Raw genomic sequence first — 27,246 nt, 5'->3', positions numbered from 1 at the left:
CCATGAATGCTCTCTCCCCAGGCTTCCCTGTATATTTTGGGATTTGCTCCATCTCATGGGAATGTAGCTATATAATGATTCATAATATATAATCATGTGTATAGGTAAATAGATCTGAGGACTTTAAAAGGCAAGAGACGGTTATTTTACCAAAATCTTGCCAAAGGTAGGAACCATTGAAAATATACCAATCTGTAGGCTGGAGATCAGCCTGAGACTTCTGTCCTCATTGTCATGGTGTACTTTCAATTGTTAAAAGGCATGCACATTTGCACACTGTGCTACATTTACCCTCGCTACAGATATTGCAAAGATATTGCAAAGGCACAGCAGTGCAGGTTTCAATGCAGAGTTTACAAGTCTACCAAGACTGAGCATACACATCTGCAGTGTTAGTTTATATTAAACTTTTTTGTGTCATCATGTTTCCAGTTTCATTATTCCTTAACTCATTCTGGTTATAAGTAGCCTAAGGCATGTTATGCATGCCAATTTTATATCTTCAGCTTTGATACGGCTGTGTCCAGGGAATATTTCAGAGTGCCTGTGAAGCAACTCCACAGCTGCCCTGTGAAGGCACTGTTGCTATTTCTAGTTTACCAAGAGAGAGCTGAGGCAAAGAGGGCTTTTATCACCTAAAGTAACCCATGGAGAAGGTGGAATCCCAGCTCCCTCTTTAGTCAACAGAAAGCAGCAGGAATTTCCAGAAGGCAACTGATCCAGTGTATTAGAGATACCTCCACTATGAATCAGCTTGGGAGTTAACATCCTTCCTCCAAATACAGTGGTAATGTAGCACTTAACTGAGGATGAACACACAATTAAGCAAATGCAACCAATAAGAAACTCAACAGAAACAACTAGCTCTTGGTTACACAAACTCTGTGGAGAAGTGGAGAAACAAACATTGGCTTCCTAATTCTTATGTAGTCTTTAAACCTTCCCTCTTTTCCAGCCTCTCCATCTTGGGGTTCATGGATATCTGTGGCCGAGTAGCCTGTGGGAGGCCTTTTGGACAAAGACACAGACACTTCGTTATGGCAGGACTATCACAGCTCCTGCAAGCAAAGTGTATATTGAAGACCAGTTGAAGAGTTTAATCTCTAACTGAATTTACAGGGCATGTTTTGCTTGCATTATCAATATAATTCATGGTAATAATTATAAAGCTTTTAATGAATTCAGGAAGATTAAATCAAAGACCCTCTTAACATATACAACTAGAATTGCACAGGGGGGGAAAAAATAAAGATGAGACATTTTAGATACTCAGGCCATGATTACAGGATATCACAGGGATCAGAGTGTGTTCTGGTTCAACTGCTTTTGAAGGTACATGTAAGCCCTTCATTTTTACAGAAGAGCAATTGTAATAGCACTAGATAACCTAAAAAAAACAGCTCCATTTCAATCTAACCTGAAAGCACATGCTAATTTTGTGTTTGCTTTTAAACCTCTCTTTAACATGCTAAATATCTGCACTTTGTGCTGCAGTGACAGGTTCTATATGTACACTGACTAAATGCATTATTTGCACTTACCTGAACTCAGGAGGGCTGTGAGCTCCAGTATATATTTGCTCTCTTGCAGATTCTGGTCTAAACGAGTTGCATCTTACCTAATAAAAGACAAAAAGCAGCAATAAGCATGTTATCTGGGATGACTTCATAACAAAGCAGAATGTAAGGCCACTGTTTTTAAGATGCCTATTACTTACAGAATGCACAAAATAGAAAACCACCACAAACTTATGTTTTGTTTCACCTTTGCTAACTTGCAGGTTTCTGTTGGCATATTCTCTTGGTTTTCAAATCCTGCAATGGATCCAGTCTTCATCCGCTGTTATTCTTCACCCACTCATTCCCATCATTAGCTCATAGCCACTTTACTAGTTCTTTTTCTAAATTTCTCTTCAATGGTAGCTTGCTTTTCAGCTTGTGCTGCAGCACCTTATGCCTTAATAATTTTAATAATTACCAAGCCTCCTTCTTTGTCTCAAAGCTATTACACATAATGGTGCTTATCATGTCTAGAATTGCAGCTATATTACCTGATGTATTTGTTCCATGTTGGAATGTCAGTTCTTTTGAAATTACACATTTTTCAAGTTTATACCAGTGGTACCCAATTTACTATTCCTGATACAATACTTGACCCAATTGTAACTAACCACAAAACAGGCTAGAGAGAATATTTGCACATCTGAATAATTCCTCTTATGCTGTATCCATTACATGAAAAATTCCCATTTAACCAGTCTCCACCTTAACTAAGCTCTGTGCTGAATGTTTCTTATTGACAACATCCTTTAAGCCAGACTGCCCATGAGATATGCAGTCTTCAGTACAATTTTGCCTGGCTGAAGATAGCCCTGGCAGTTTGAATGAGTCTGCTGGGTGACTTGAGCTCTGTGGAAATAAGCTGAGCTCAAGGGTAACTGGCACACACTGCTCTCACTGTGCATGTGCTTCCCATCAGAGGGTCCACTGGACATATGATTCCTGCAGCGGTCCTGTGAGACCCCCAGATTTTCCATATGGCTTCAAAGTTTTCTTGGAGAAAAACTGACACAGTGTGGAAGTCAACTCAGCCTAAAGGACCTAACTGGGGTCTTTCAATTGGTCAATATTGTCAAACTGAAATGGCCATAGACACATACACTGCCATACTGACTCTCAGCAGAGAGACGATTTTTCAGCCAGAGTTGGTTGTGCTGCTTGCATTAGGTCATGTTTCTTCAGTTTTGATGATTAATTTCTTCAACGGGTGGGCAGTTTTATAGCACAAATTTCACTTCTTATATGGGGTGTTTGTCCTGACTCTTAACCAAGTAAATAATTTCTGATTCTCTCCTTTGTTCTACATGTTTGTCTTTAAAAAAATCACATCTCTTATCAAAGTTTTGCAGTCTGTAGTGGAAGCATTCAGAAACTGCTGCATATTACAAGCATCAGAAATCTGGGAAGCTAAAATAGGAAGAGGCTCAGGAGTCAATACATGCAAAGAGACTCTTGTAGTGGAGGAAAGCAGCAAGAGGAAAGAAAGCTGCTCTGACAACACTGAGCAAGAACAATTTCAGCAGTTCTGGCACCGCAGATAGAAGAGGACAAAGACAAAAAAAGATAAAAGAAATAATAGTCCTGGAAGAGCAAGTCTCTGCTTATAGCCTGAAAAGTCTTGATTTGACTGGTGTAGATTATTGAAACAAAGCAGTCTCATCTCTGCACTTCCAGCTGTGCGGGTTAATAGATGGGGATTTGAAACACATTTGTACTACTCACATGGGCATAACTCAGAAAGAAAAGCTGGTTGTGTGTGAACTCAAGGCCTGGCAGTAAAGGCTCTTCTTCTCCTCCCCTCTTTTCTGTAATCCATCTCCTGTATGCCTGATAAGAAAAATATACTAAGTGCCTTTCAGCAGCATGGAGCCTAAACAGCTTTTTCCTTTTTTTAAGAAATAATACCATGTTTCAGATATTTTTCATGTACTTACCCTGAAAGCCTCTCGCAAACCTCCATTATCTGCAATGTTTTCTGCCAAAGTCCTCTTGCCTTTCACCTGGCAGAGTGAAAGGACATCAGTCATTTGACCCATTTCTGAACTTCCTTCTTGATGAACTTCAAGAAGCAGGGGAAAAAATAAAACAAGGCAAGAACAACCTGAGCCAATTTCAACACCATATCTCTGGTTAAGAAAACTGGGTTTCAATGTGAAAACTTGTCAGTAAACAATTTTCTGTGATGAGTTATCCTGGCTCTGGTCCTAGATCTCTGTAGCACAAAATGTCATAGATAAAATACACTCAAGAATCCATCCTTGATCTTTGATCTGAGCACCAGTAATTTTCCCCTGAAGACTGATTTTATCTGATTACTCATGAGATCCACTAGCCCATTTCTTAAACTTTTACCTAAAAGGTTATATTTGTTTCTCTACATAACTCTTCATGGGATGTTAAAACTAACTATATTATATAAAATTATTGGCACGCTAAAATGACCTTTAAGTCATAACATAAACCAGCATAATTAAAAATAACTGTCTGAGACAGAACTGAAATTGATTCAGTGCTCTAAAAATAGCTGCAAAGGAGATTTTCCCCAGTATTAATTCCAAAAGCAAGAGCAATAGCAACAAGAATATACCGTGAGAAGCAGAGCTATCTAAACTTTGTGAAAAAGCCAGTCTCCTGGTATTACCAAGTGCAGTATCATTGTGAAGAAATCCTCATTTCTGCAAGTGCAGCATTATCTCTGATCACCTGGCCCATTAAAGTCTTAGTGCTACTAAACTGTATTTGTAAGCAGTTTTATTTTCTACTGTGCCTCAAATAAGCACAGTAATAGAGCAGTTTTGAGTAGAGCTCTGAAGGTCAATGCTGGCCTGCAGATGCTCTGAAGATAGGATCTCCCATGTTGCAGGGATGAGTATAGGAGGGGTTGGCATCAGTACTCACCTTCATTTCAGGACAGTAAAGGGGAAAATGGAGAAGAAGAAGTAAAAGGATCTAGGGGACACCCAGGCACATGTGCACAACCCCAACAGTCAGAGCAGACAAGCACCCAGACTGGACTCAAGGCATCTTCCTCAAGGGTGTAATAGAGGAGGTATGGGAGCAGTAGAGAAAAGTGTAACCCTTTCCTATCAGCTCTCTCTCCCCTCAGGAGGCTGGAGATGGAGGTGGGAGAGAGGCTTGTAGGATAAAAGGGGCTAGGACAGCAGGTAATACGCACACACTGCCTTTTTTCTGGCCTACCTACTTATGCATTTTTTTCCCACAGCGGGCTTGTGAAGTAGACTGATCTAGAGCATAAGATGAGTGTAACCCAGCAGTGGCACTTGGGCCATAGGTCATTTTAATAAGTGGAAGAAGTCTTTCTGCTCATCTCAGGCAGCTCTGGGTCAGGTATCTGAGACTACTCTGTACAGACAGTTTGTGAAAGGGCTCAGGGACCATGATAAACCCTTTATTTGATCAGATGACTTCATGTGATTATTGCACTCTGAAGCTATTTCTGTATCCACTTTTTCTTTCATTATGCTTTTTTTCTGGAGACATTTTTATTGCAACTCAATGAGAAAGAAGAAAAGTAAATAGGTTTCTTGAGCCATGAAAAATATGTGTACAGGGGTAAAATACCTGTAGAAAATTGATGTAAATGACAGACAAAAATAAATTAATAAATAAAAAAGCTCTTTGCATGCATACCTCTTTATACAGGAGCTATAAAATATGGCAGAAAATATGAAGATTCTTCTATCATCTAAAAAAGTATTTTAATATATCCCATGGAAATAGGAGGAAAAAGCTTTGCAGATGATAAAGCTGTGGATAACAGGATCTCTCTAGTAAGCCCATCCACAGAGTTCAAAGGCAGTAGCTATACTGGAAGGGAAACTCAGACCTACCCCATCTCAAGAAACACCATAGAAGGTAAATGGGATGGCCAAGCCAACGGCAGGAGCCCTTGGTGAAGGTTTTAATGACCTTCTTTAAATGGAATTTTTGTATTAACTGTTTTTGTCCTGGAGACATTCAGGAATGAGCCTGAGAATTTTTAGTTGTAAATTGGCTTATATGAAGTACTTCAAGACTGAGTTGTTGGACTTTAGACTGAGCTACAATATGGCTTTGTTACTGTCGAGACTAACACAAGCAGCCTAAGGAAAGTGTTAAAATTAAGGCTAAGCATTCGGTGTGTCCTCTCTATTCTTAAAAGACAAAGACATAATTGTATTTCTGATTCTAAAATGTAAGTAAAAGTGGTAGAATTAAGTAGGGGGTGGGGTATGTGTTTTTTCCTGAAAATTAAGATTAAAGTCATGTCCCAGCTGGGAATTGGAACTTTAGCTATTAATTTCTTGAGGTCAGGGATTTGACCTGGTTTAACTTCATCTTAGAGACTTCTATAATGTGCACATTTTCAGGGAAGCCCATAGCTCTGATAGACAGTGAAACAGAAACCATTCCTTTGCACCTTCTTTCTCAATCTTTTTCTGTGAGCTAGTGCTATCATACTCTTTCATTTGAGATACAAACTGGGTCTGCATGCACACATGGAAGAAATAGCAGGTGTTGAATCTGAAATAGAGTTTATGCATCCATTTTATAGCTGTAATAAATAACAGGCGGAATTGCTAAAGCAATCTATAAAACATGATATTATGTTCTTCTTTTTAAAAAGAGTGACTGCTCAGTTTTCATTACAGACCTCATCTTCAGAAGACATTTAACATGCTCACTGCAATTAGACCAGCCCTGATGGGTGGCTTCATCTTCCTCCTCTGATTCCAAAATGATATGATGTGGAGAAGTGGTTTAACCCTGTCACCAAGGTGTGGCTAGTGGTATTTGACTGGACTAATCAAATCTGACAGACAATTTTTATCACAATTATTCATTTCAAAAAATGATTTGTTGTGAGAAATGAAGATGGTAGACTAATATCCCAATATACTGGGATTTATAAAAAGATAATTTAACACCCCCCCAAAAAAAAAACCAACAAAAAACAAAAAAAAAGCCCCACAAAAAACCCAAAACAACAAACAAAAAACCCAAATAAAAAAACAAAACAAAACAACAAAACCAAACTCCTTGTGCATCATTGCTTTCAATCACTGGTATTTTACATACATGTAAGCCAGCTCTCTTCCAGTAGTAATTAGTGTACTGATTAATCATGCATTTTGTTTTCTCTTTAAATTTTTCTTCAGAGTCAGTTGTCCACCACGGGTCTAAATTTCCATTTTTGTCATATTTACGACCTTAAAAAAAAAAAAAGAAAGAAAGAAAACAAACGTTTTTATAGGAGAAAACCCCATAGTTTTCCAGTTTTGGAATCTATCACCTGTACAGAAATTAGATGCTAATGTACTCATGCAAGTGTGTATACAAAATGTCTAAGATCAGTGTACAAACTCTTGATCCCACTCAAGTCAGTGGTGAAAAGATGGTGTTCTATTTATTGTCATAATTTCCATGTTTAGAAAGAAAAAAATAGCAATGACTAATGAGTTCTATATTTTATAATTACATAGTGTAAGAGGCATATGAGCTTTCTTGTAAGTATAATTGTGAGTATTTTTCATCCTCAGCCCATATGTCTCTGTTTCTGCAAACCGGATGATAACTAATTTGTTCTTAATTAATTATACGCTTGACCAGAAACAAAAAAAAAATCCATTTGACGGAAACTTCTGAAGTTTCAATTTTTTGCCTTGCAGCAAAACCAGAACATTTGAATCCTATTCAAGGAAGCAAGGAGAATACATACATCCAATTCCCTAGGCTGATGGTTACAGCAATGGCTCATGGAAAATGGGGACTCAGGTCTCTGCTCTATCTATCGCATTTGTAGGAGAGTAATCTCCATCATGTCTCCAGCAGTCAGACACAAGACACAAGATATGTTAGGACTTCTTTTTCAGAGCAGGTTTAGCTGTCTGTGTGGACACAGACTTGCTCTATGATTTGAGTCTTCGTTACGACTGCAGGAAAGGGAGGTAGGGAGAAACCAGTAGACATGATACCAAGTACTGAAGATGCTTTCTTTAATTTTTTTCTTTCCTTATTTTTTCCCTATTAGTTCTCTTGTTCAAGACGACAAAATCCTTACAGATGTATTTTATTTCTATATTCAGAAGGTAAGAGCCTGGGCAAGAGGCAGTAGTCTGCTTAGGGTGTCAAATCTTATGCTCCTTTCTGACAGGCTGGAGACATGATGGAGATTAGATAATCTGCAAATGAGACTCGAGTTTGGAAGAAATATTTCTCCATTCTAGTGTGTTTGCTGACACAAAACATTGCATAGCAGCGCCAACAGGATACAAGTTTTCCCTTTTATTGTTTAAAAGGTATTCAATGTGATGAAACATAAGCAACTTAGCTCACTAGTTAGGCAGTGAGGCAGAACCTTCTTTTCCTTAAACTCCCTGTGTTTTCAGTGGTAAGAGGTTTCTCTTGACAATGAGTTACAGTGGAATGTCAGCCACTCGGAACTGCTCCCTGGAGGAGGAGGAGGTTTGTGCTTCTATCTCTCCTCCCCACCTTCTCTCTCAGGAGCCTGATTTTAAAAAGAACTTTATTGTGATAGCCAAAGTTAGATGGTGGTAATGCCCTGCTCCACCCAGTTTTTCAGGGCAGTTGGTCTGACATTTTTAGACTATTTCTTTTTTCTCAATTATATATATATATATTTTGTAACAGGTTTTCTGTTCCACTTTTGTTCCAGTGTTGTATTTTAATACTGGTACATAATCATCTCTTGGAAACAGTCAAAACTTAAATGAAAAAGTTTCTTGGAAGTCATTTTCATCAATCGGAAGTTATCTCTTTACCCTTCCCACTCTCCCCAGCCAGGACTTTCTGAGTCTCTTAGTTTCCATTCAAGATAAGCATCAAACTTCTGGCACAACTTACCAAAAAACCCTCCATTCAGACAAGCAAGATATTGCAAATAAATTTAAAGATACAACTTTATAATTTCATTCTTTTTTTTTACACAATTCAGCACTGTTAACAAAAATAAGATAAAATAAAATACTCACCGTTGCTATCAAATCCATGAGTGAACTCATGGCCAACAATTACTCCTATGGCACCGTAGCTTAATGACCTGTAACACAAAGAAACAGTTTCCTCAGAAAGTGTCCACACTCATAAATGTTAAAGGACAGCAAAGATGACTATTTATTTAAACTGGAGGAGGGGAATGGGTCTAAAAATCATACCTGCACAATTTTGACTTAAAGTTGTTGAAAGCCTGAATGTTAAACTCTTACTTCTTTGAAATCAACCTTTAATATAAAACTTTAAAAAACATTCTTCTAAACAATACCCTTATTGGCATAATGTGAGCTCCAAAATGTATCCTTCAGCTTACAGCATTGTGAGTATCCTAACTAAGAATGGGACAAAGTTACAGGTGAAATTATTCTCTTATCATAATGAAAAAATAATAAATCAACGACTGCAACAAACAGACTTGCAAGTGACTGACGCTGGTTTGTAAGGCATTAAACAGGTCTTTCAGTCTTAAAAAGAGAGTTCAGGCAATTTCCTTGCACCTGTCGAGGAATAGGACATGATCTATAGCCAGGTCTAATGCACTGGTGAAACAGAATAGAAAGACGTATTTTGCATTCCTGATTGACAATTACTTATATTTTTCTTGTTATATCTAAATAAACATACATCTGGGAGAAATCGAGATGGAAGAGGGAAAGGTTCAGGGCTTTTTTTATATAAATGCAATGGATACCATGGGATGAAGTGATCTACAAAATGCATCTTTCATATGTCATGTTGTTTGTGATTTTATTTATTTCAGTTATTAAGATGCCATACTTCAAAGTAGCTTATAGTTATAGTATTTCTAACACATTCTATAGAAACAAGAGAAAGGCAGAGGGTTTTGAAGTAACATGTTATTACTGGACCTAATGATCCATAGCACATTAATTACTCATGATAAGTCATGCCCAAAAAGTATTATTTAATTCCCCCTTCTCCCTTGACAATTCTTCACTTTATATTTTTCTTTCCTGAAAAGTAATTTGCATGTGATAAAGTCTTCACTACTGGGTTTTTTCCCCCAAGTACTATTGCAAACCTTTACTAAAATTATACATTTCAGGAAAGATCATCCTTTTGTGTGATAAATTTGTAATCTTGTGTAGCACAGAGTGATAATTACCCGTACTAAATGTAGTATTTAAGACTTGTTTGCTATATCTGAAGTCATTATACAGGATCTTTTGCAGCTGGAGAAGTATGAAAAGAATGGCACAAAACACATGAAGAGGTCAAGAAAAAACAACAAGCCCTAATAAAAAATATATTTCATTTTTCCTCTAGGCTACCTGGTCATCACAAGCGGCAAGGACAAAAATACAGGCTAGTGCCCAGGCACTCTTAGGGTTTCCCCCAGCTCCAAAAGACAGGGTGAAGTTTGGGATGAATTCTGGTCTTTTCTTCTGTGAACCCCTGTTGCATTTTGTCCAGCAACAGTTTTGCTAGAAATGCTCCCAGATCTGTTCATGCTCTTCACTTCTGAGGCACAGCTGGACAGAGATGGATGGGATTATGTGCAGCCTGACAAGTACCATATAAAAGCTGAACTTTCGGGGTCTGGGGAAGCTCAAGAGGACTGTAAGAAAGCTACCAGCTCAGGTAGTTTGAAGTCTATTTCAATATGTCTGACACTGAAGACTCCTAACTATGAATTTGAATGATGTTTTGTTTCATGTACTGAGATGTGAGGTGATAGCTTAGCTTCCCTTTATGCAAATAGATGCAATTGTTTTATAGTGATTATGCTGGAACTGGACACTAAAATGCCACTAAATGTTAAATATTTGCTAAATTGGTTTTCCAGCAAGTGCTGATGACTTTCTGATGATTTTTCTGTTCCAGTGCCATGTAGTGTTTCTTTTAAGCAGTCAGAAAACAGATCCAGAATATTTCAAGGACAAAAAGCAATCTGTTGTCTGATATAAACCAGCTACATTTGTTTACTAAATTTCATTTTGATACATACTCAAGCAAAACCAATTTAAGCTAAGGTAACCTTTAAAGAAGAGAAATGAACAAAGTGTAATTCTTTGAAAGAACCACAATTTTATCTCTATCACAGAAGGTCAGGGTACAGAGAAATCTCTTCAGAAAGCAAGGCTAGAAACAGGTCTGCAATATGTACAGCAGAAAATAAGTTCACCTTAACAAGAAAGGACTTTCTTCAATCCCCAATTACCACTTAGAAAGTCACCTGGCTCATAAGAATTCTCTTTGAATGCAAATTCATTTGTTCCTAAACTGAATGTGTCTTTCTACATATATTGCCAAATATCCTGTTAACAAGGATTGGAAGATGGCAAACCCAAAATGTTAAAAAATCTGATTTTTTTTAAAGAAAGATTTATTAAGGATATGTTTCACCATTAGCTGACTTCATATAACTGCAAAATAACCTTCAGAATCTGCTGTCAGAAACTTTTCACTGTCATATCCTGGCCTGAAATTAAAAGATATTGAACTGCATAAAAGCAGTGACTTTTCAAAATTAAATACATGTGACCTATAATTATTCTTCTTTGGCCATAGTAGCACATGGGCCTGCTCAGTCAATCACTTATGCACATGGAGACATTCTCATGCACCTCAACAGGCACAGATGAAAGCCCAATGTTAATCTTAGGTATTAGCAGAAAATGAACAATAAACTGACAATAAATGGCTTCTCGGGGTATTCACTTCTGTTCAGGAAGTGTTAGCTATCTGATTTACAATTCCTTTTAATACCTGCCATGTGCACACTGCTACAACTGCATGCTATAGCACTGAAACACATCCACTCGGGTGCATTTAATCATCAATTCCTGAGAGAAATCAGTCATCAGTTTAAGACAACAGCAACATAGACAGCTCCCAAGGGTAAGAAAAGTTATCCCAGAAAGCAGCACTTTTCAAAGTATGTTTTTTCAATAGTAAAAGCAGGATGCAGCAGGGAAGAACTCACAGCCCAGGGGCCAAGCTTTCCCTACAAAATGACAACGCAAAATTCCTGTGCACCACTTGTTAGTTGTCTTCAGCAGAGTAACCTTCTTCTCCATGCCCTCTTCTTTGTCTATATGTATTTCAAATCCCTGTTATTCCTCATTTCCACTGTATGAGATTCCCTGATGCAGTACTTACCTAGGATACTCTGTTCCCCAAAAGAAAGGCTTTTGAAGTTCTCCTGCTGGGAATCCTGCAAAACAGCAAAAATGACAGGGAGTTCAATACAGCTGAATAATAGCTGTATATCACAAGACCCAAGGGTTTAGATTTTATGACCATTTTTTAGCTTCAGAAGGTTTTGCAAGAGGAGCTTTCCCCAGGTGGTAGTTTCAGAGTGAAGTAGAGAGGATCTTTGAGACGAAACAGAGATCCTCCCTTCCTCAGGACCACAATGGTAACAAGATGCTGCACTGCAAGAACCTAATTTTCTTCCATGGCTACATACATGTGAAAGTGCATGTGTGTCTGTGAATAAACACCCAGTGTTTCTTGTGAAGGAAATTGTTGGATTGCCCTGAGATATGCTGACAGATCCACAGGCAATATATAAAATACCACAAGAATTCAGGAAGTATTAGCTTAGTGAGACTTCAGTGCAGCAAGAGACTGCTTCAGGGTATGAAAGTGATAAAATGTAAGCCTTATTCTATACATTCTATGAAAATCAAAGGTAAATGAACATAAACTAGTCATCTCATCATAAAAAGCTGGTCAAGGAAACTGTTCCCAGGATTTACTCCATCTTGTACACAGGGACCAATGTGAGGCTGACTAACCTGTAGTTCCCTGGGTAGGAGATAGGAGTGACATTTGTTTTTTTTCAGTTCTCAGGAACCTTCCCAATCACCACAACCTTTCAAAGATAGTCAAGAATGGTCTCATGACGACATCACAAGCTCTTTTAGCACTCAGGTGCACCCTGCCAGATCCAACAGTCTTGTGTCTGCACAGTGTATTTAAATGCTCCCTAACCTTCTTCTCCTCCACTGGGGGGAAATCCCCTTGATCCAGATTTCCACTCTGGTCTCAAGGGCCTGGGATTCCTGAAAGCCAGTCTTACCAGTAAAGACTGAGGTAATAAAGGCATTGTGTACTTTGGTCTTTTCCATGTCATTTGTCACCAGGTCTCCTGCCCCCATTCAGCTGTGGGACCACGTTTTCCCTACATTTTCTTCTTCTGCTGCTACACTTACAGAAACTTTTCTTGTTGCACTTCATATCCCTAATAAGATTCCAGGTAGGCTTTGGCTTTCCTAACCCTGTTTCAGGACCTTTGGACAGTGACTCTTTGCTGAACTTTCCCCTTTCCTTACTGCTCGGGAGCACAGGGACATTTCAGGCAGCGGAGTACATCTGTTTCATTTCAAATATTTCGCTCTGTATTTATGCTGATCTTGAAGCTCTGACAGCACTCTGCACTGGACTACTTTTAACTTAATTGAAGGTTTCTAGCTTCATTTTATCCATTATATTATTTTTGACCTCTCTCCTCAGCAAGGTGCTATAAAGGTTGTATTTCAGGTTTGAAAGTTTGGGGGTTTTGTTCAATTTTACAAGGGCTTTACTGCCATTAATGAATGCATTTACCAGCTAATACCTTCATGGTATTGCTATACACATTTTGCAGATGAAAATCCTGAGACTCAGTGTAATATTGTTACTTCACTGAGGAGACACAAGCAATCACATTTCATCTGTTAGTTTAATGAAACAGTGCAGACTAAGAATAGATGAAATAAACTAAAAACACGTGACATGGCTCACTAAATCATGAGGAAATTTCGAGTCCAAATCTAAATATGAATTCAAACTCTATAGTTCGATTACATTATTCAGTTATATTGCAGGGTATCTTTAACTAAGAAAGACAAGATCTACTAAGCCTTATTCCAAGTTAGTGCATTTACAATTTCCAATACTATTTGGCTTGTTTAAAGCAACTTCTGACAGGCTAGTGAATCCAGTATGTAAACAATGGATATGGAAGACAGCTGTGCTAAATTGTGTGATATACAGGGTACTCTGACTGGTGTTGTACTGGCAATTCTCAGATGTGTTCAACAGTTGTAACTTGTTTTACAAGTGTCATTGAATGAATTCAGAGGGAGAGTTCTAAGGAGATAAGATATAAGCAGAAGACTAACTGCTGGTCAGCAAACAAAGGATAGTGATTTCACATAAGGTATTAACATAAAGACAACCAGGGTGTTTAGTTACCTAAAAACAGCATGAAAGGGAGGATACATTTGTTTAAAATGGTTCCACGGAGTTCTGTTTGAACAACTGAAGCTCTTCCCAGTGCCTTTTGACTTTGCATATCCTGCCTCTGCAAGGGTGTCCTGCTAGTTCTCTCAAATACACCAAAATGGGGAAACGTTATGGATGCTGTAAACCATCTCAGACAGCTTTGAGCACCATATGTAAGTGATTAGGATCAAAATCTCTGTCATAACATGGACCTGAATCCTACGTTTAATTTCAAGTTTTGTGGAAAATGAGGATAGAAAATATAAATTGTGTAAGGCAGAGTAACTGTTCCATGCTATATGTGAATACAAAGCTTAACTTTCTGATGAGTAGGAAATAAATTCATTAACAGATAAAAAGAAGTGGTCGTCTTTAAAGCAGAGGACTCAGCAGCCTCTGGTTCAGTTCTTGGCTTAGTTTATACTCTACCTGACAAAAGGCTCTTTGTGTTTATGAAAAAGTGAGAACCCAAATTTCCCAGCCTCTATGGGAGAATGGCTTGTGAGGGGCCAATGAATACTGTATGCTAAGGGACTAGGAAACCTGTGAAAACACGTGTTTTTACAAGAAACTCTGACCTTTATTTTCTGAAGGAAAAAACTCTCTGGATTCCCTAGAAGAAGAAGAAAAAAAACAAAAAAACAAACAAACAAAAAAACCAAAACAAAAACCCACACAAAACCACAAATAAACAGAAAAAAAAAAATCAAAGAAAATGTTCTCCTATTTTATACATTTATAGATAAGGCTCTTAGGAAGAAGAAATTAAGAAAGGATGTAAGGATTGTGCATCATCTCACCTATGACTGTAATTAAATAAAAGAGAATATTGGTCATTAGTAAACACAGAAATTGAAATGAAGGCTCACTTAAGAACATTTAAAGCTTACTTAATAACAGGGCTCAGAAAGTGTTCAGTCCAAAACTGTTATGTTTATTAACCTCTTGGAAACTAATGGCACACTTGAAACTACTTCATCAATAACCTTCCAATTAGTCTAGTTCTTAAGAGAAGAGAAAGGGCCCCTATGAGCAGTTCTCTTGCCCTCCCCTGGCCACAGCACTGTGTGCTGTTTGCCAGCACTTCTCTGGCTCTTGGCAAGATAAGAGTTCTCCCTTGCAACTCACAGCATCAGCAAGCTGCCAGCATCAATATCTGTTTGCTGCTTTCTATAAAGATGATACTTACTGGCTAATATGAGCTCTCATCTGTGGTTCTCTCTATGGATGCTAATTCAAAAGTAATTTTAGAATTCTGGTTTAGATTATATCTTCTTCCTGTAACATGTAATGAAGCCGCTCTCTAAAGGGGCCTCTTGACTTTCACTAGAGAACTGCAATACAAGCACAGATGACTTAGAAGGAGCATGGGTATAAACTTACGGAGATAACATCAACAGTAGTTAATTATCCATCTATTCAAGCTTATACCTCATGAATGTGTTGCTTATATTTTCCTCAGTTCACTGTAAATCCGGTTTTCATTACTGTTCACAACCCACAAATGGTACTTTTTTTGATATATTCTAGAGACATACAGATTTACACTTGGAAAAAAATTAAATACACCAAATGTCTAATGAGCAATTCCCTTATATCCTTAACATATTCAAGGGCCAATATTTTAGTGCTGTAATAAAATAAAACCTTTTCTCCAACAGAAGTATGCTAGCATACTTTGATCATCACTTGTATCTATTTTCAACACATATTTGTTGACGGCTTTTGAGTGCATTACAATAAACAGAGTCTTTCAGAAAATGCTTTTGCATTCCATTTATGATAGTTAAAAAGATAGTATGCTTAGAATATAGGAAGTGCACTTAGACACCTTTTTAGAATCTAAAGGCAGTGACATGTATCTTTTTTATTTTAAGTGCCCATACATCTGGGGAGAAATTGATGAGCAAATGCAAAGAAAATAAAATAATTATCCAAACTAGGATTAAAAAAAATATTAACAACCATTATAAACATGCATGGCTGTTAATCTAAGACACTTTGTATTATGGTAAAAGAGGAAACAAATAAATAGAACTCATGTAAAGAAAACATCAGGAGTAAATTTGCATAGTAATAGGATAAACTATATGTACCACTTTTTTAACTCTGCTCTTTCCAGCACATCTTATCTTGATACATCTACTTATTTCTGCTTTGGAGATATTAATAGAATTGTTGTCCATTCAAGTTATCAGTAGTTTAGTAATGAAAACTAAATGAAGCAATAGCAAACATATGGCTGCTTGCACTGAAGTGCAGCAAGATTTGTTACAATTTACTTCATATGCAAGTTTTGCTGTATTCTCAAAAATCTAATAATTTTCTAAATTATCAAGTTTCTACTCTCCATTAATTTCAGTTTTAGTGAAGAAAGACCTTTTCTTTCAAGTAATGGAGTAGTCAAGTGGTCAAGTTAAAAACACTAACACTTTGCCTGTATATGAAGATTGCATAGACTTGTTTGGAGATTGCAGTGATTTCTTGTTTAAAGCCTACGTCCAGTGATACAGACTACAGAGGCAAAAGAGCTTCTAATTCTTCCACCAGGAGTGTATGAGAAACCTCCCTGTGCTCTGAGCACAAAAAGCAAAAGCAGCTTCCTAAAATTCAGATGTGATCAGAATCTTCAAGCTCTCCTCCACTTCTGCAGGTACCTCATGACAGTTCCTTTTCAGGCTCCGTGGTTCAAGGCAATGATGCTGCTTTTTCTCTAAACTCTTTCACAAAGCCTTCGGTAACCAATCAAGTTTAGAGTAGCTGTGGTTATATGTTCGTAACATCGCACAGTACATTTCCATTTCCAAACTGGACAATCTTAATTTTTAAAATCAACTTTGGGACCAAGTATTTTCCAGTTAACGTAGAAGCTGCTTTCCAGAAACATTTTTTGTTGTGCATTTGCAAATTCTTGTTCCTGAAATTGTCCTTCTTACTAAACTCATTTACCAAGAGCAAAAACAGCAGTAACCAGTAAATGTGTAGGGAAAGAGCATCAGGCACCTATCTGGGAAGCAATTTTTCTACTAGTGTATCTTTCTACCCTCCAGCAATCAGTAGCAGAGAGACCTTTCCTCCTGGAACAAGTTTATATCAATCTGCTCTTTTGTTCAGAACAGAATGCCCTCTTTTTCAGATCATCTGCTCCCCAGCACAGATCCTCATAACTCCTACTTTGAAAACAAGGAACCTTTCTTTCCCAAGATAACTTCCAGTTAATAGCATTGGGAAAGTGCTCTATGGAATAAAGATAGCACATCATGCACACTTATTTATTTTCTGGATTTCAAAAAAAAAAGAACTTTATTTTTTTTCTAAAAATTGTATCATATGGTTATTCATTCTCTCTTATTCATTCACGTTGCGATCACAGTTTCCTTCAAATAGGCACTAGAATGACTTTTTACACAGATCCCTCTGGATTCCCTTTTGAAAAATAGCATTCAACACGTGCCACACCTATTCTTCCTGTGCTAAAGCCACTGTAAGTGATAAGCTATACATCAAAGCTGGATGTTTGGCAATTTCTTGTCTAAGTTCCTTTGAAATACCTGGGAGAATATAATCTGGTCTTTATATTTGTCACAGTTCAGTTATGAATTTCTTCTGAAGTACCTTCTATTGACACTAGATTTGAATTAATGGGTCTTACTTCCCATCAGAAAAACCTCCAGGATAAGAACTTCACAAACTTTTCCAATGCAAAGAATTATCGTATACTTATTTTTGACACTCTCCTCTTTCAGTGTGTTTGAAAATAAGGTTTTATTATTATTTCTTATGTTCTTAGAAAGTTGATCTTCAAAATCTTTTTGGGCTTGCTTTATCACAACCTTATATTTTATTTTATAATTGCTTCTTGTTCATGCTTATTTCTTATTCTCAACTTACTCTCTATTGTAGAACTTTTTTCTGTTGTTTAACTAAGCTTTAAAAAGACCATATCACCAGCCCTGGCAGAACTTTGTATGGATTACTACTGAAAGCTTAGCTGCAAAGCAGTAAGCTTGTAACTGCTGTGGGTGAGATTTGCGTGGCATATACATCACGCTATACAAGTATGTATGGGCTCACAAACTTCAGTTTCCTGCACTGAAGTTCTTTCCCAGCAGCATTAATGGGAACTCAACAGCGATGTGCTGAATATTTATCAGCAACTTCAGGCCTGAGCATGTTCCTCCCACATCCGCTGGGGCCTCTTCCCTTGCAAATCACATCAGCCAACAGCGGACGACTTTGTACTGTGCCTTTCTTTAAATCTTCCCTCTTAATGTACATTGCTTTTAGGGCATGGTTACATTTGTACCGTTCTCTCAGGTAGGAGAGGGTTTTATTCAGAAGAGCCACCTAAACCCTTTTCCTTTTAGGAACAGTCCTAAAGACAGTGAGCAGCACTATCCAAACTTCAAGGTCAGATGGCAGCAGTATAATAAGGTCAGCAGTTATGATAGAAAATACAATTGCCTCGACACCCATGACTGATAGGTTACATTTGACAGCTCTCTGCTTTGTGACACTGTTAAAGACAGTGAGTGGGAAATATAGCTTCAGTCACTCCAGCCTCTGTTACAGCTTTCTCTAATGTGCCATGGCAGAGAGGCTGAGACAGCCGAATGCTACTGAAACTTGAAAGGACCCAATATTAAAGAAGACGTAACAGCAACGGTTCTCATTTTGCAGTGGCCAGTCTTCCTCTCTCTTCACAAAGTACATCTGAAGCAGCAGTGGTGGCTGGTGCTTAGTTCAGCAGAAAAAGCACTTGTCACACTTCACAGGTACTTCTGAGCTGTGATCAGCTCAGGGAAATCTGCCTCAGATGATCAGCAAAAAAGTGGCTGTTTAATGATGGGAACCTTCTAGTGAAGGTAGAGAGGTCTATGCCTAGAAATAGATTTAAGCAAAAGAACTGCTTAATTGTCACACACACTTTACAAATTATCTCACTTGGAGTCGAAAGAATTTAAGTGAGTGGTCTGACAGCAAAAACCGTTTACAGAAATAGGTAGGAGAAGATACCAGCAGACCCAGATTGTGAGTCCTCTGCTGTAACCTGTTCAGTGTGATATATTCACATTGTCCCTGTCAAAAAGTAATTCTCTCTGCAACCAAAAGAGATGCAGAAGTAAAAGGGGAAGTCACTCAACGATTTTAGACACGCCTGTCCTTGGGGACTGAGACCACAGAGATTATGGCAGCTGCCTTCCAGACACTGACAGCACAGAGCAAGAAGGCTGATTTAACCTGCAAGCCTTATATAAGAGCAAAGAATGTCAGGGTAAAGGTAATGCTGTTGTACACAGAAATACTGGTGTAGACTTTAATAGCCACTTAGAAATTTCTGATGCAAAGTCCCATTAAAATAAATGGGAGTGAATATCCAAATCCACACACACCTTTGAAAAACTCAGCTCTTTCACCTCATGTGCTTCCAAATCCAGATTTATGCTCTCTAAAACCCGCCAGTAACTAAAATTAGCAGAAGAAAGGTTTTACTGTGCATGCAAGATAATTTCATCAGACTCTACAGGTAAGAATTTTAAGTTAACTACAGATACCACTTCTTGTCCTTGAAAGCATTGAACAAACCCACTGGCCACCACTTCTTGGATTTTCTGGTCTGTCTCACAGTCTTCTCTAGTCATGCTTACTGATACATATTTATTAACACTAGAGGACTGAAGGCAGCTATCACTGTATATTTATGGAGGTATGTGTACACATCTTTTTGCTACAGAAAACAGAAGACAGAAACATTAAGCTTTAATAAAAGTGATTTAAGCTAATGGCCACTACAACTCAGCTGACATGTGGTAACTTGTCAAGCAACAGTAATTTAAATCTGTGGGAACCCTGGGATTTCCAGAACTACCTTCTCACTTATTTTCAGTCACAAACACACAAAACTGTACAGATATTATCTGGAGCTTGACACATACAACTCCTAAACAAGCACTTTATAAGGAAGCTCAGAAATCAGATACTCACTGATTTGGTTGGTAGATGCACTATAAAAAGCATTTACAGTAGTTGGGCTTGTAAACCACCTGTAGTAAGAGCAAAAGAAATAAGCTGTCAGTACACTTACACAACTTTATGAACAGAATGAGCAAAGGTAGAGTGAACTCAGTGAAAAGGAAGCAAAATGTCAAGGACAAGCTACATTAAAGTATTTCTCCATTTCAACACGTTACCTAGATGCTTTCTGGAACATTGAAAGCTACTGTTTAATGGATTTATTTTAAGTGCAATGAAAGTTCAAGAGAAGTGATTGTTAGGTTTCCTATTACCTAATCCTTTTAATTCTAAGTTACCCTCTTGCTTGTGAGATCTGCCAGGCTGATAAGCTGAAGTTCACCCAACAGAAGCTGCAACACTGACAGCAGCTGTGAAAACTCTGTTAGGTGCCTTTCAACCATGTGTGGAGAAACTCCCTCTTGAAATTAGAGAATTTTGAAACAAGCGAAGTGGCTTCAGGCGCTTTGCTGAACAACAACTTGAATAATTAGGATGATGCCAGAAACATGGGCAGGTGCTTTCTGGGAACCTAAATTCAAAATAAACAGATTCTGTGCCCTACTCAATGAAAATGGCCATCAGCATGCTTATAAACACACGGACCTCTTGCAAGGCAAATCAAATTTTAAAAGAATATTAGGATTTCTTCTCATAGTTAGATTTCTTGTGCATACTGGAGGGAAACCTAGGTTTGAATAGCAAATAGGATTTATGAATCTGCTTAGTTTAACCTCATCTACACTGATAATGGCTTCACCCATATGCGTGGAAAATCTCAGGTGCCTTCAGCAAGATCCAGATCCCCTCAGATGAAACTCTGAGTTGAGTCCAAGATTCCACTCTGATCTTATAAGGAAGAACTGAGATAAAAGTAGTAAAATCATGAGAATTAGGGGTTAATTCATAATAAATTAGAAACAGCTCTAGTAAATGTCCAAACAGAAGATCCTGATGTCTTTAGCAATGCATTACTTGGAAGTTTTGTAAAGTCAAATGAATGGAATGCAATTGATTTGGAAAATTTCTTTCAAAGATAAGAAATAGGAGCTCAAAACAAAGAGTAAGACAAAGGAAGGTCTATCAGAACACAGGAAGTGTGATGTCAGTGACAGTGGCATACACGATCTGTGCTTCAAAATAGTACCATCAAATGAATGAGTTATCTGCAGATCCTGACTGGTTTTCTGACAACTGATGTTCTCACATAAACAGAAAAGAAAAGGGGAGAGTTTTAGTATGGCAGCATTCTGTCTTTTATCAATAAATTTGTCTATTTCTCCAATCTTCAAAGCTGAGTGGCTTATTTTATAGTGCAGCAACAAGAAAAACTAACCAATGAAAGCAAAGAGTGATATCATGTAAGTATCTTAACCATCCATTGCATTATAGGCTCTAATTGCCACGTATCACTCTCCCTGGGTTTTTTACTAGGAGATTCTGAAGGGGAGGAGCAGGGGGAGGTTGTTTTCCGTTTCCTCTATAATAACGAGATTAAATGTTAGAGGTAATGTAGTGAGTTAATGGGAAACTGAAGAAAGAATGCTTATGATGAGGGGATAAAGTAAAAATTAGGGGGCTTAATTAGCTATGTATCAATGCCAAGTTTGTTCACATCAGCAATCAGCTGTACTGTTTTGAAGGATGGAAGCCAGCCACCTGTGTGGTGGGACCTGCTCTCCAGGATTAGCAGTGGCTCTGGAGGACTCTATCCCTTTTTTCATGAGGAAAGAACGCATCTGACACACTCAACACTTTAATTTAGATTTTACTGTAAGTTTGAACAAAGACACATAGTGCTGTGACTTCTACCTCACCCTGCTGGCTTGTTCTACTTAAAACAGCTTTTCTGTGCTCTCAAACAGCAAGTTTTAAGCATGAGAAAGACTTCCAGGGCAACAAATCCTCCGTTTTTACAAATCCTTCTCAGAACAAGTATCTTACAGGGCCTCTCATTTCCAGTCATAGGATCAACAGTCTAAGATGGATAACAAATACTTCAAAACAGACTAATGTGCTTTGCTCTTCTCCCCACCCTCCTAGCTGCTCCAGCCCCAGGGGCTCACCACAGGTAGTTCAAGATAGGAACCCCCACAAGCACTGGTTAAAGAGCTCTTAATTGACATACAACACCCCTGTAATAGAACAAGTTTGCACCCGTTTTTATTGAGGAGCTAACCAGTGATTAACATACTTGCCAGCAGAGATGCACCTCACTCTACTGGAGAACAACTACAAAGGCTGTTGCCATTTAGTCTGCAGCTACTAAGGGAAGACATCACACCAGGCTTTCATATCTGTGAACTCATAGACTTGTAACTGACATGCTAGCAGCTAAGACTCATCGCAACATTCCCATCCTGAGAATGCTTCTTTCTTTATGATCTACCACTACAATAACAGAGCCCATCCTGTTTCCTGAACTTAATATGAGCCGAAGACTGATATCAGCCTCCATTTTCTCACTATAAAACTGTACTAAGTTCTTTCCAAATTACTCTTTCATAATGAGGCCTCAAGAATTACCTTGTATAAAGTTTGTTATGTTTTTAAGCAGCTAGAAAGAGAAGACTTAGCAGCTGAGACAAGGAGTTGGGAAGAATATGATTTCTCCAGTGACAAGCAGAGTAGACTGCTGAATTTCATATTTGATGTTTAGACACTCAGCAAGGAGCATATTTTCACTCCAGCATTTTGTTGTACCATTCTGAGCCACCCTCAAAAAGATTTAGGGAGCATTTTACACAAAAAAAAACAGAAATAACCAAGACTGCTTCCATTCAGATTAGCAGAACAGCTTCACCTCTCATCTGTCATCCTCTTTCGATGAGCTTCTTGAATTGTTTGAACCTTCAGTGACAGACCTTAACTAATAACACACTGAATTACTATATGAAGGTCTGTAATAAATAGATGTCACTGTTAAATTTTAAGGTGAAGCAAATTTAGAGATAGTTCTCCCATTCCTATTTGGAGTCAGGTTGCCTGGGCATGTGCTCTGGGTCTGGTTACAATTTCATTTGATCTATTAGCAGAAGGATAGAAAAAAAAACCAGGTATAACAGATGTTAACCTCTTCACCTATTTAACCTCTAAACTTTTTAAACGAAATACAAAAACATCTAGAATTGTTTACACTGTTTTCATTTGCTATTAACATGTGAAAAAGGACAGCTCTGAATGATGTCCCATAACCTTACCTATTGCCTACTGCATCAGAGGAAACCTAATCTGTAGACTTGACACTTGTAAGTTTGAAATTTTTCCTGTAGAATTGAAATCTGAAACCTGCACTGAGATAGCAAGTGGGGCAGATGCTCTATTAGGTTTATGTTCATTTAGGCTACACTTTTCTCTGTGATATCTTCCTTTCCAAGTTAAGAGTATAGCGTACTACATTGCCAAGGGTGAAGAGAGGTGGCTGGAAATTTTTACTGTACAGGGAAAAGCTTGTTAATTTGTCTGTAAAGCACAAACTGAATTTTCAATTTTTTTCTGTCAACCATTTTAATTAGAAGAAATCTCTCAAGTGGAGCAGGATTTTGTGTTCAATGTCCCAAGTAAGATTTTTTTTTTTTTTTTAGTTCATATAAGTAAAGAAAAAGAACTTGTGAATGCAAACCATCTAACCTGGTTAGGAGTGAAAGGCTGTACAAAGTTGTTAATGAGGCTGGAATCTGGAAAATTGCTTCTGAAGAAAGAATTATAAAGAAAAACTTCTAAAGGGCAATCTTCAAGGTAACTTTCAAAAATGTATTTAATCTTCCTATTGTTAGACTGCTTTATACATTTTTCTGTGTAGACTCAGAGAGGATTAGCCACCTAAGCCAGGCTGCCATCAGTCTCCCCTGGGACTGGGCATGAAACTGGGATAGTAAGGCTGGGCACAGTGCCACACCACTGCTTAAAATGAGATTCAAAGACCAAGAAACGGTTCCAGGAGGCTTCTTTCCCTTCTTTCCTCTCCAGGGCAGGTCCACCCACAGGATTTCTGAGCTCACCAACAGCATCTCTTCAGCAGACAACAGCCTGCCCAGTGTCTTTCATGGCTTCTTTTCCCTTTATGCAGAAGGAGTTTTTATACTGTCCCTAATGGCATCCAACCCAGCACTTCTCAGAGCTGCCCTCCCCTGTGGAGAACCAAGAGCGAGGGCTTACAAACATTAATGTGTGGTCAAGAAACAGGAATAGGTCCTGAAGGGCTCCCAGGAATCTTCTCATAGTATGCTTCTGCTGTGTCCTCTTACAGGGTTACTAGATACCAACATCTCCAGCACTGAAAGCTGAGTCAAAAGTGAAGAAAGATTTGGCCAGGTCTAGAAAACTTTAAGGTAGATGTCCTGATTTCAAAGGAGAGTGATTAATAATAATGAAATGATATGCCCAAGAAGTCCTCTGATGCCTTGCTATCTATCTGTCACTAACTATTATGTCAGCATTAAGGACAGATCAAATCTCTGTTAAAAAGGTATGGATCTGTGCTTGTATATACATACACATGTATGTATGTTTGTATGTATGCATGTATACAGCTCCACTGATGGATAAGCAAACACCACTCAACCCCTGATTTTCCTTTATCTCTCCCTTCCACATGGCCACCACTTCCCCACACATTGCCTTTCACCTCCCTCTGCTCTAACTGTGTCTCACCTGGGTTATAAACGCCTTCATACCTGGTCCACTTCCTCCCATGCTCCCCTCTTCCAGCTTCACTTTCTCCATTCAGCTCCTTCAATTCAACCTGAGGAATATGCATCGTATTCCCCAGCTCCTGCCACAAATCCCTTTTGTATGCTTCTCTCCTGATACCTGAGCACTTCTCTTGTTTGACAGAGCCAGCTGTGAAGATGACAACCATTTCCCCAGCCAGCTGTTAGGATCACAGCTGGCATCCAAATCAGGAATTGAGGCCAGCAAATTGTACCTCCGGCATCTGTGGTGCCCACAGGGGGCCCTGGCCCCTGGGACTGGCAGAATAGGAAGCTTCAGCACCCTCATGCCTTGTCACAGCTTCTTAGTACCAGCTTGGGCTGGGTATGTCCCCCCATCCATGCCCTGAGCAATGCCTCACCTGACTTCCCCCATATTTCTTTTTTCCTGTAAGGCAGATAACTGCTAGGATGAGAGGGAGCAGAAAAGAGGACAAGGAATTTTTATCATTACTTCTGCTTTTGGGGAAATTTCCTCTTTTTAGATTACAAAACTGTTGAATTTCCAGAATAACTGATTTCCACTTCGATATTCACATTTCTCCTTGCTTTATCAAACTCCATTGTTTTGTATCTCCCAGCTCCTATGTGGTGTTTCCTTGGTGCTTTGAGTGAGCCATCGTTTTGATTTTCCATTTACTTGACTATGGTGAGGAAAGTGAGTCCAGTTTGAAATAATATTGCTGAGAAATCTGGACAGTAAATATAGCGGTTTACATTTTTGGAGTAATATTACTTTACTAGCAGGCAACTTCTTTAAACACTCATTTTCCTATTTATCTTTTCCAGTTCACAATTTGGACAATCTTATCATATTGATCTCGAAATGTAAATGCTATGCTACAACCTACTGAACTAGAGAAAAGAAGAAATGAAGCAAACAAACAAAACGCCAAGGGTAGGTCTTAACACAGTGGGAAGCTTCAGCGTGGACCAAAGATCTGGGAGTTCTATGAAGTACAAAAGCTCAAAAAAAAAAAAAAAAAACCAACGAAAACCAAACCAAACCAAAAGCAGGAGAAAAAAAAGGAAAGAAAAAAAGAGAAGTGAAAACATGAGAAAGCAGTAGAGTGCGATAGTTAAAATGTGGCAAGTACTGATATTTTTAAGACCACATTTGAGACGCCTCAGGTCAGCGGTTGGGAGTTACCGGTTTACTGCAATAAAAAAGACTGGAGATGGCAATCGCTGTCATCACCTTCACACCCCTCAGCAGACACAGAAAAGCAAACAGTGTGACATCACTTTCAGAGCCCTTTTCTATCACCAAACAGGCACAAAGGTAGAATAATCTCCTAGCATGGATAATTATGACAGAGGGCTCAGGTGGGGATTAGCCCTAGCCCTGCAAAGGCAGAGCATATAGCTATGCTGACAAAGGAAAGACAGCAAAAATCCAGCTGGGATCCCCCAGGCCAGAGTATGCCCTGCAGGATGCCAAGAAAAGCAAGATAATGTTGATGAAGGGACTGATGTTAAGTAGTCCCTGAAATAAGATGGTAAAGACAAGCATGACAAAGTGTTCAAGCTTCTAGTGGGCAATCAGGTTAAAACTTTCATTTTTTAAGCATATCCATGGAACAGTTCTCCCATTACAGCCATTGAGGAGTACAGTCAGGGATTACCTGCTAGTTAATTTCCTTACAGGAAAGATTTCCCACTGTGCCAAGAAACTGTGTGCTCTGTGTTAGTGCTGGCCCAATCCTGTTCAAGGGGAAGAGGTTGCTGATCACCGTTGCTATAGAAGGGCAAGTATTATCTCACTGCTTTCATGAAAACTATTGGTCAGAAGAGAATGTATTGTCACAATCTAGCCCTGGCATCCAGGGCAGAAGGAAAGGCTGTAAATTCATTCCCTGGGATTAACCATTGCAGTGTCAGGGAAGGGTGTGATGAGAAAGTAAAATTTGCAGTTAAAACTATCTTATAAATAACTTCTCAAAAATAAGGGGCCAGGTTACAATATTCTAATCAGGAATAGCCTGTGCCTGTCTTGCTGATATCCTTTACCTGCCTCACTCACAGCTCAGTTACCCCCAGAGCAAGGTATGATTGAGTCTGAGTTAGAATTTCTGGATCCCTAAGAAAATACCACAGAGGAGCTGAGCAGCAGCACCAATTTCAGTCTGTGTTCAGAAGGAATAATTTTTAAGTAGCATGATTAAACTAATTAAGTTCTGTTTAGGTTTTAATTTGCATTTTAAGGATTTGATTACCCACCAGTAAGGAAAGAGATTGATTCTCTCATGTATTTTATGACAGTATGTGACACAATCTGCACCCTGATGTTTACAAATAAATAAAAACATATATAAATTGTATTATGTTTTATTACATATCATTGCTATCATCAGCAGGTAACTAACAATGCTGGCTATTATTACCAATAATAACATTATCTCTTACTCATTTTTCCATTCTTAGAAAATTTCTTTCATAATCCCTGCTGTACCATTCCAAATTTTAACTGTGACCAAGAGACATAATCCATTTTTAATTGAGATTCAATTACCCCTTTTTTCATTAAATTAAGCTGCAAGTATCTGACTGCTGTGCATCAGAACAGGCATACCTAGAAATTAACGAAAAAAACTATCCACATGAGTTTCAGAATTACTGGGGGGTTCCCTGTAGGCCTTTAGTATCCTAATATGTTGCAGAGTATATAATTCTATTAAAACATCAACTGTATAAATCAGATAATATGAATTAAC

At 38.4% G+C, this 27,246-nt stretch overlaps 1 protein-coding gene and 1 long non-coding RNA gene across 3 annotated transcripts in view; one reads left to right on the top strand and one right to left on the bottom strand.

Annotated features, from left to right (window-relative positions):
* Positions 1 to 27,246, bottom strand: part of PHEX (phosphate regulating endopeptidase X-linked) — a 96,226-nt gene that overhangs the window by 5,479 nt on the left and 63,501 nt on the right. For both annotated transcript variants that reach the window (XM_062603696.1, XM_062603697.1), the window contains 7 exons: positions 19,794 to 19,852; positions 11,697 to 11,751; positions 8,552 to 8,619; positions 6,639 to 6,769; positions 3,494 to 3,559; positions 3,282 to 3,386; positions 1,542 to 1,618 (listed from right to left, as the gene is read on the bottom strand). In XM_062603696.1, the coding sequence (XP_062459680.1) occupies positions 1,542 to 1,618; positions 3,282 to 3,386; positions 3,494 to 3,559; positions 6,639 to 6,769; positions 8,552 to 8,619; positions 11,697 to 11,751; positions 19,794 to 19,852 (561 nt within the window). The remainder of the gene's footprint in view (positions 1 to 1,541; positions 1,619 to 3,281; positions 3,387 to 3,493; positions 3,560 to 6,638; positions 6,770 to 8,551; positions 8,620 to 11,696; positions 11,752 to 19,793; positions 19,853 to 27,246) is intronic.
* LOC134156006 (uncharacterized) lies at positions 524 to 26,556 on the top strand. The gene is made up of 3 exons (XR_009961800.1): positions 524 to 787; positions 25,322 to 25,434; positions 26,180 to 26,556. It is a non-coding gene; the product is annotated as an uncharacterized LOC134156006 (long non-coding RNA).

Source organism: Pezoporus occidentalis, unplaced genomic scaffold (genome assembly GCF_034315485.1).
Source record: "Pezoporus occidentalis ecotype Australia unplaced genomic scaffold, CSIRO_AGI_Poc_V1 ctg81, whole genome shotgun sequence".
Classification (NCBI taxonomy): domain Eukaryota; kingdom Metazoa; phylum Chordata; class Aves; order Psittaciformes; family Psittacidae; genus Pezoporus; species Pezoporus occidentalis.
Note: the sequence above shows the minus strand (reverse complement) of the source record. Positions and strands in the feature narration are given on the sequence as shown.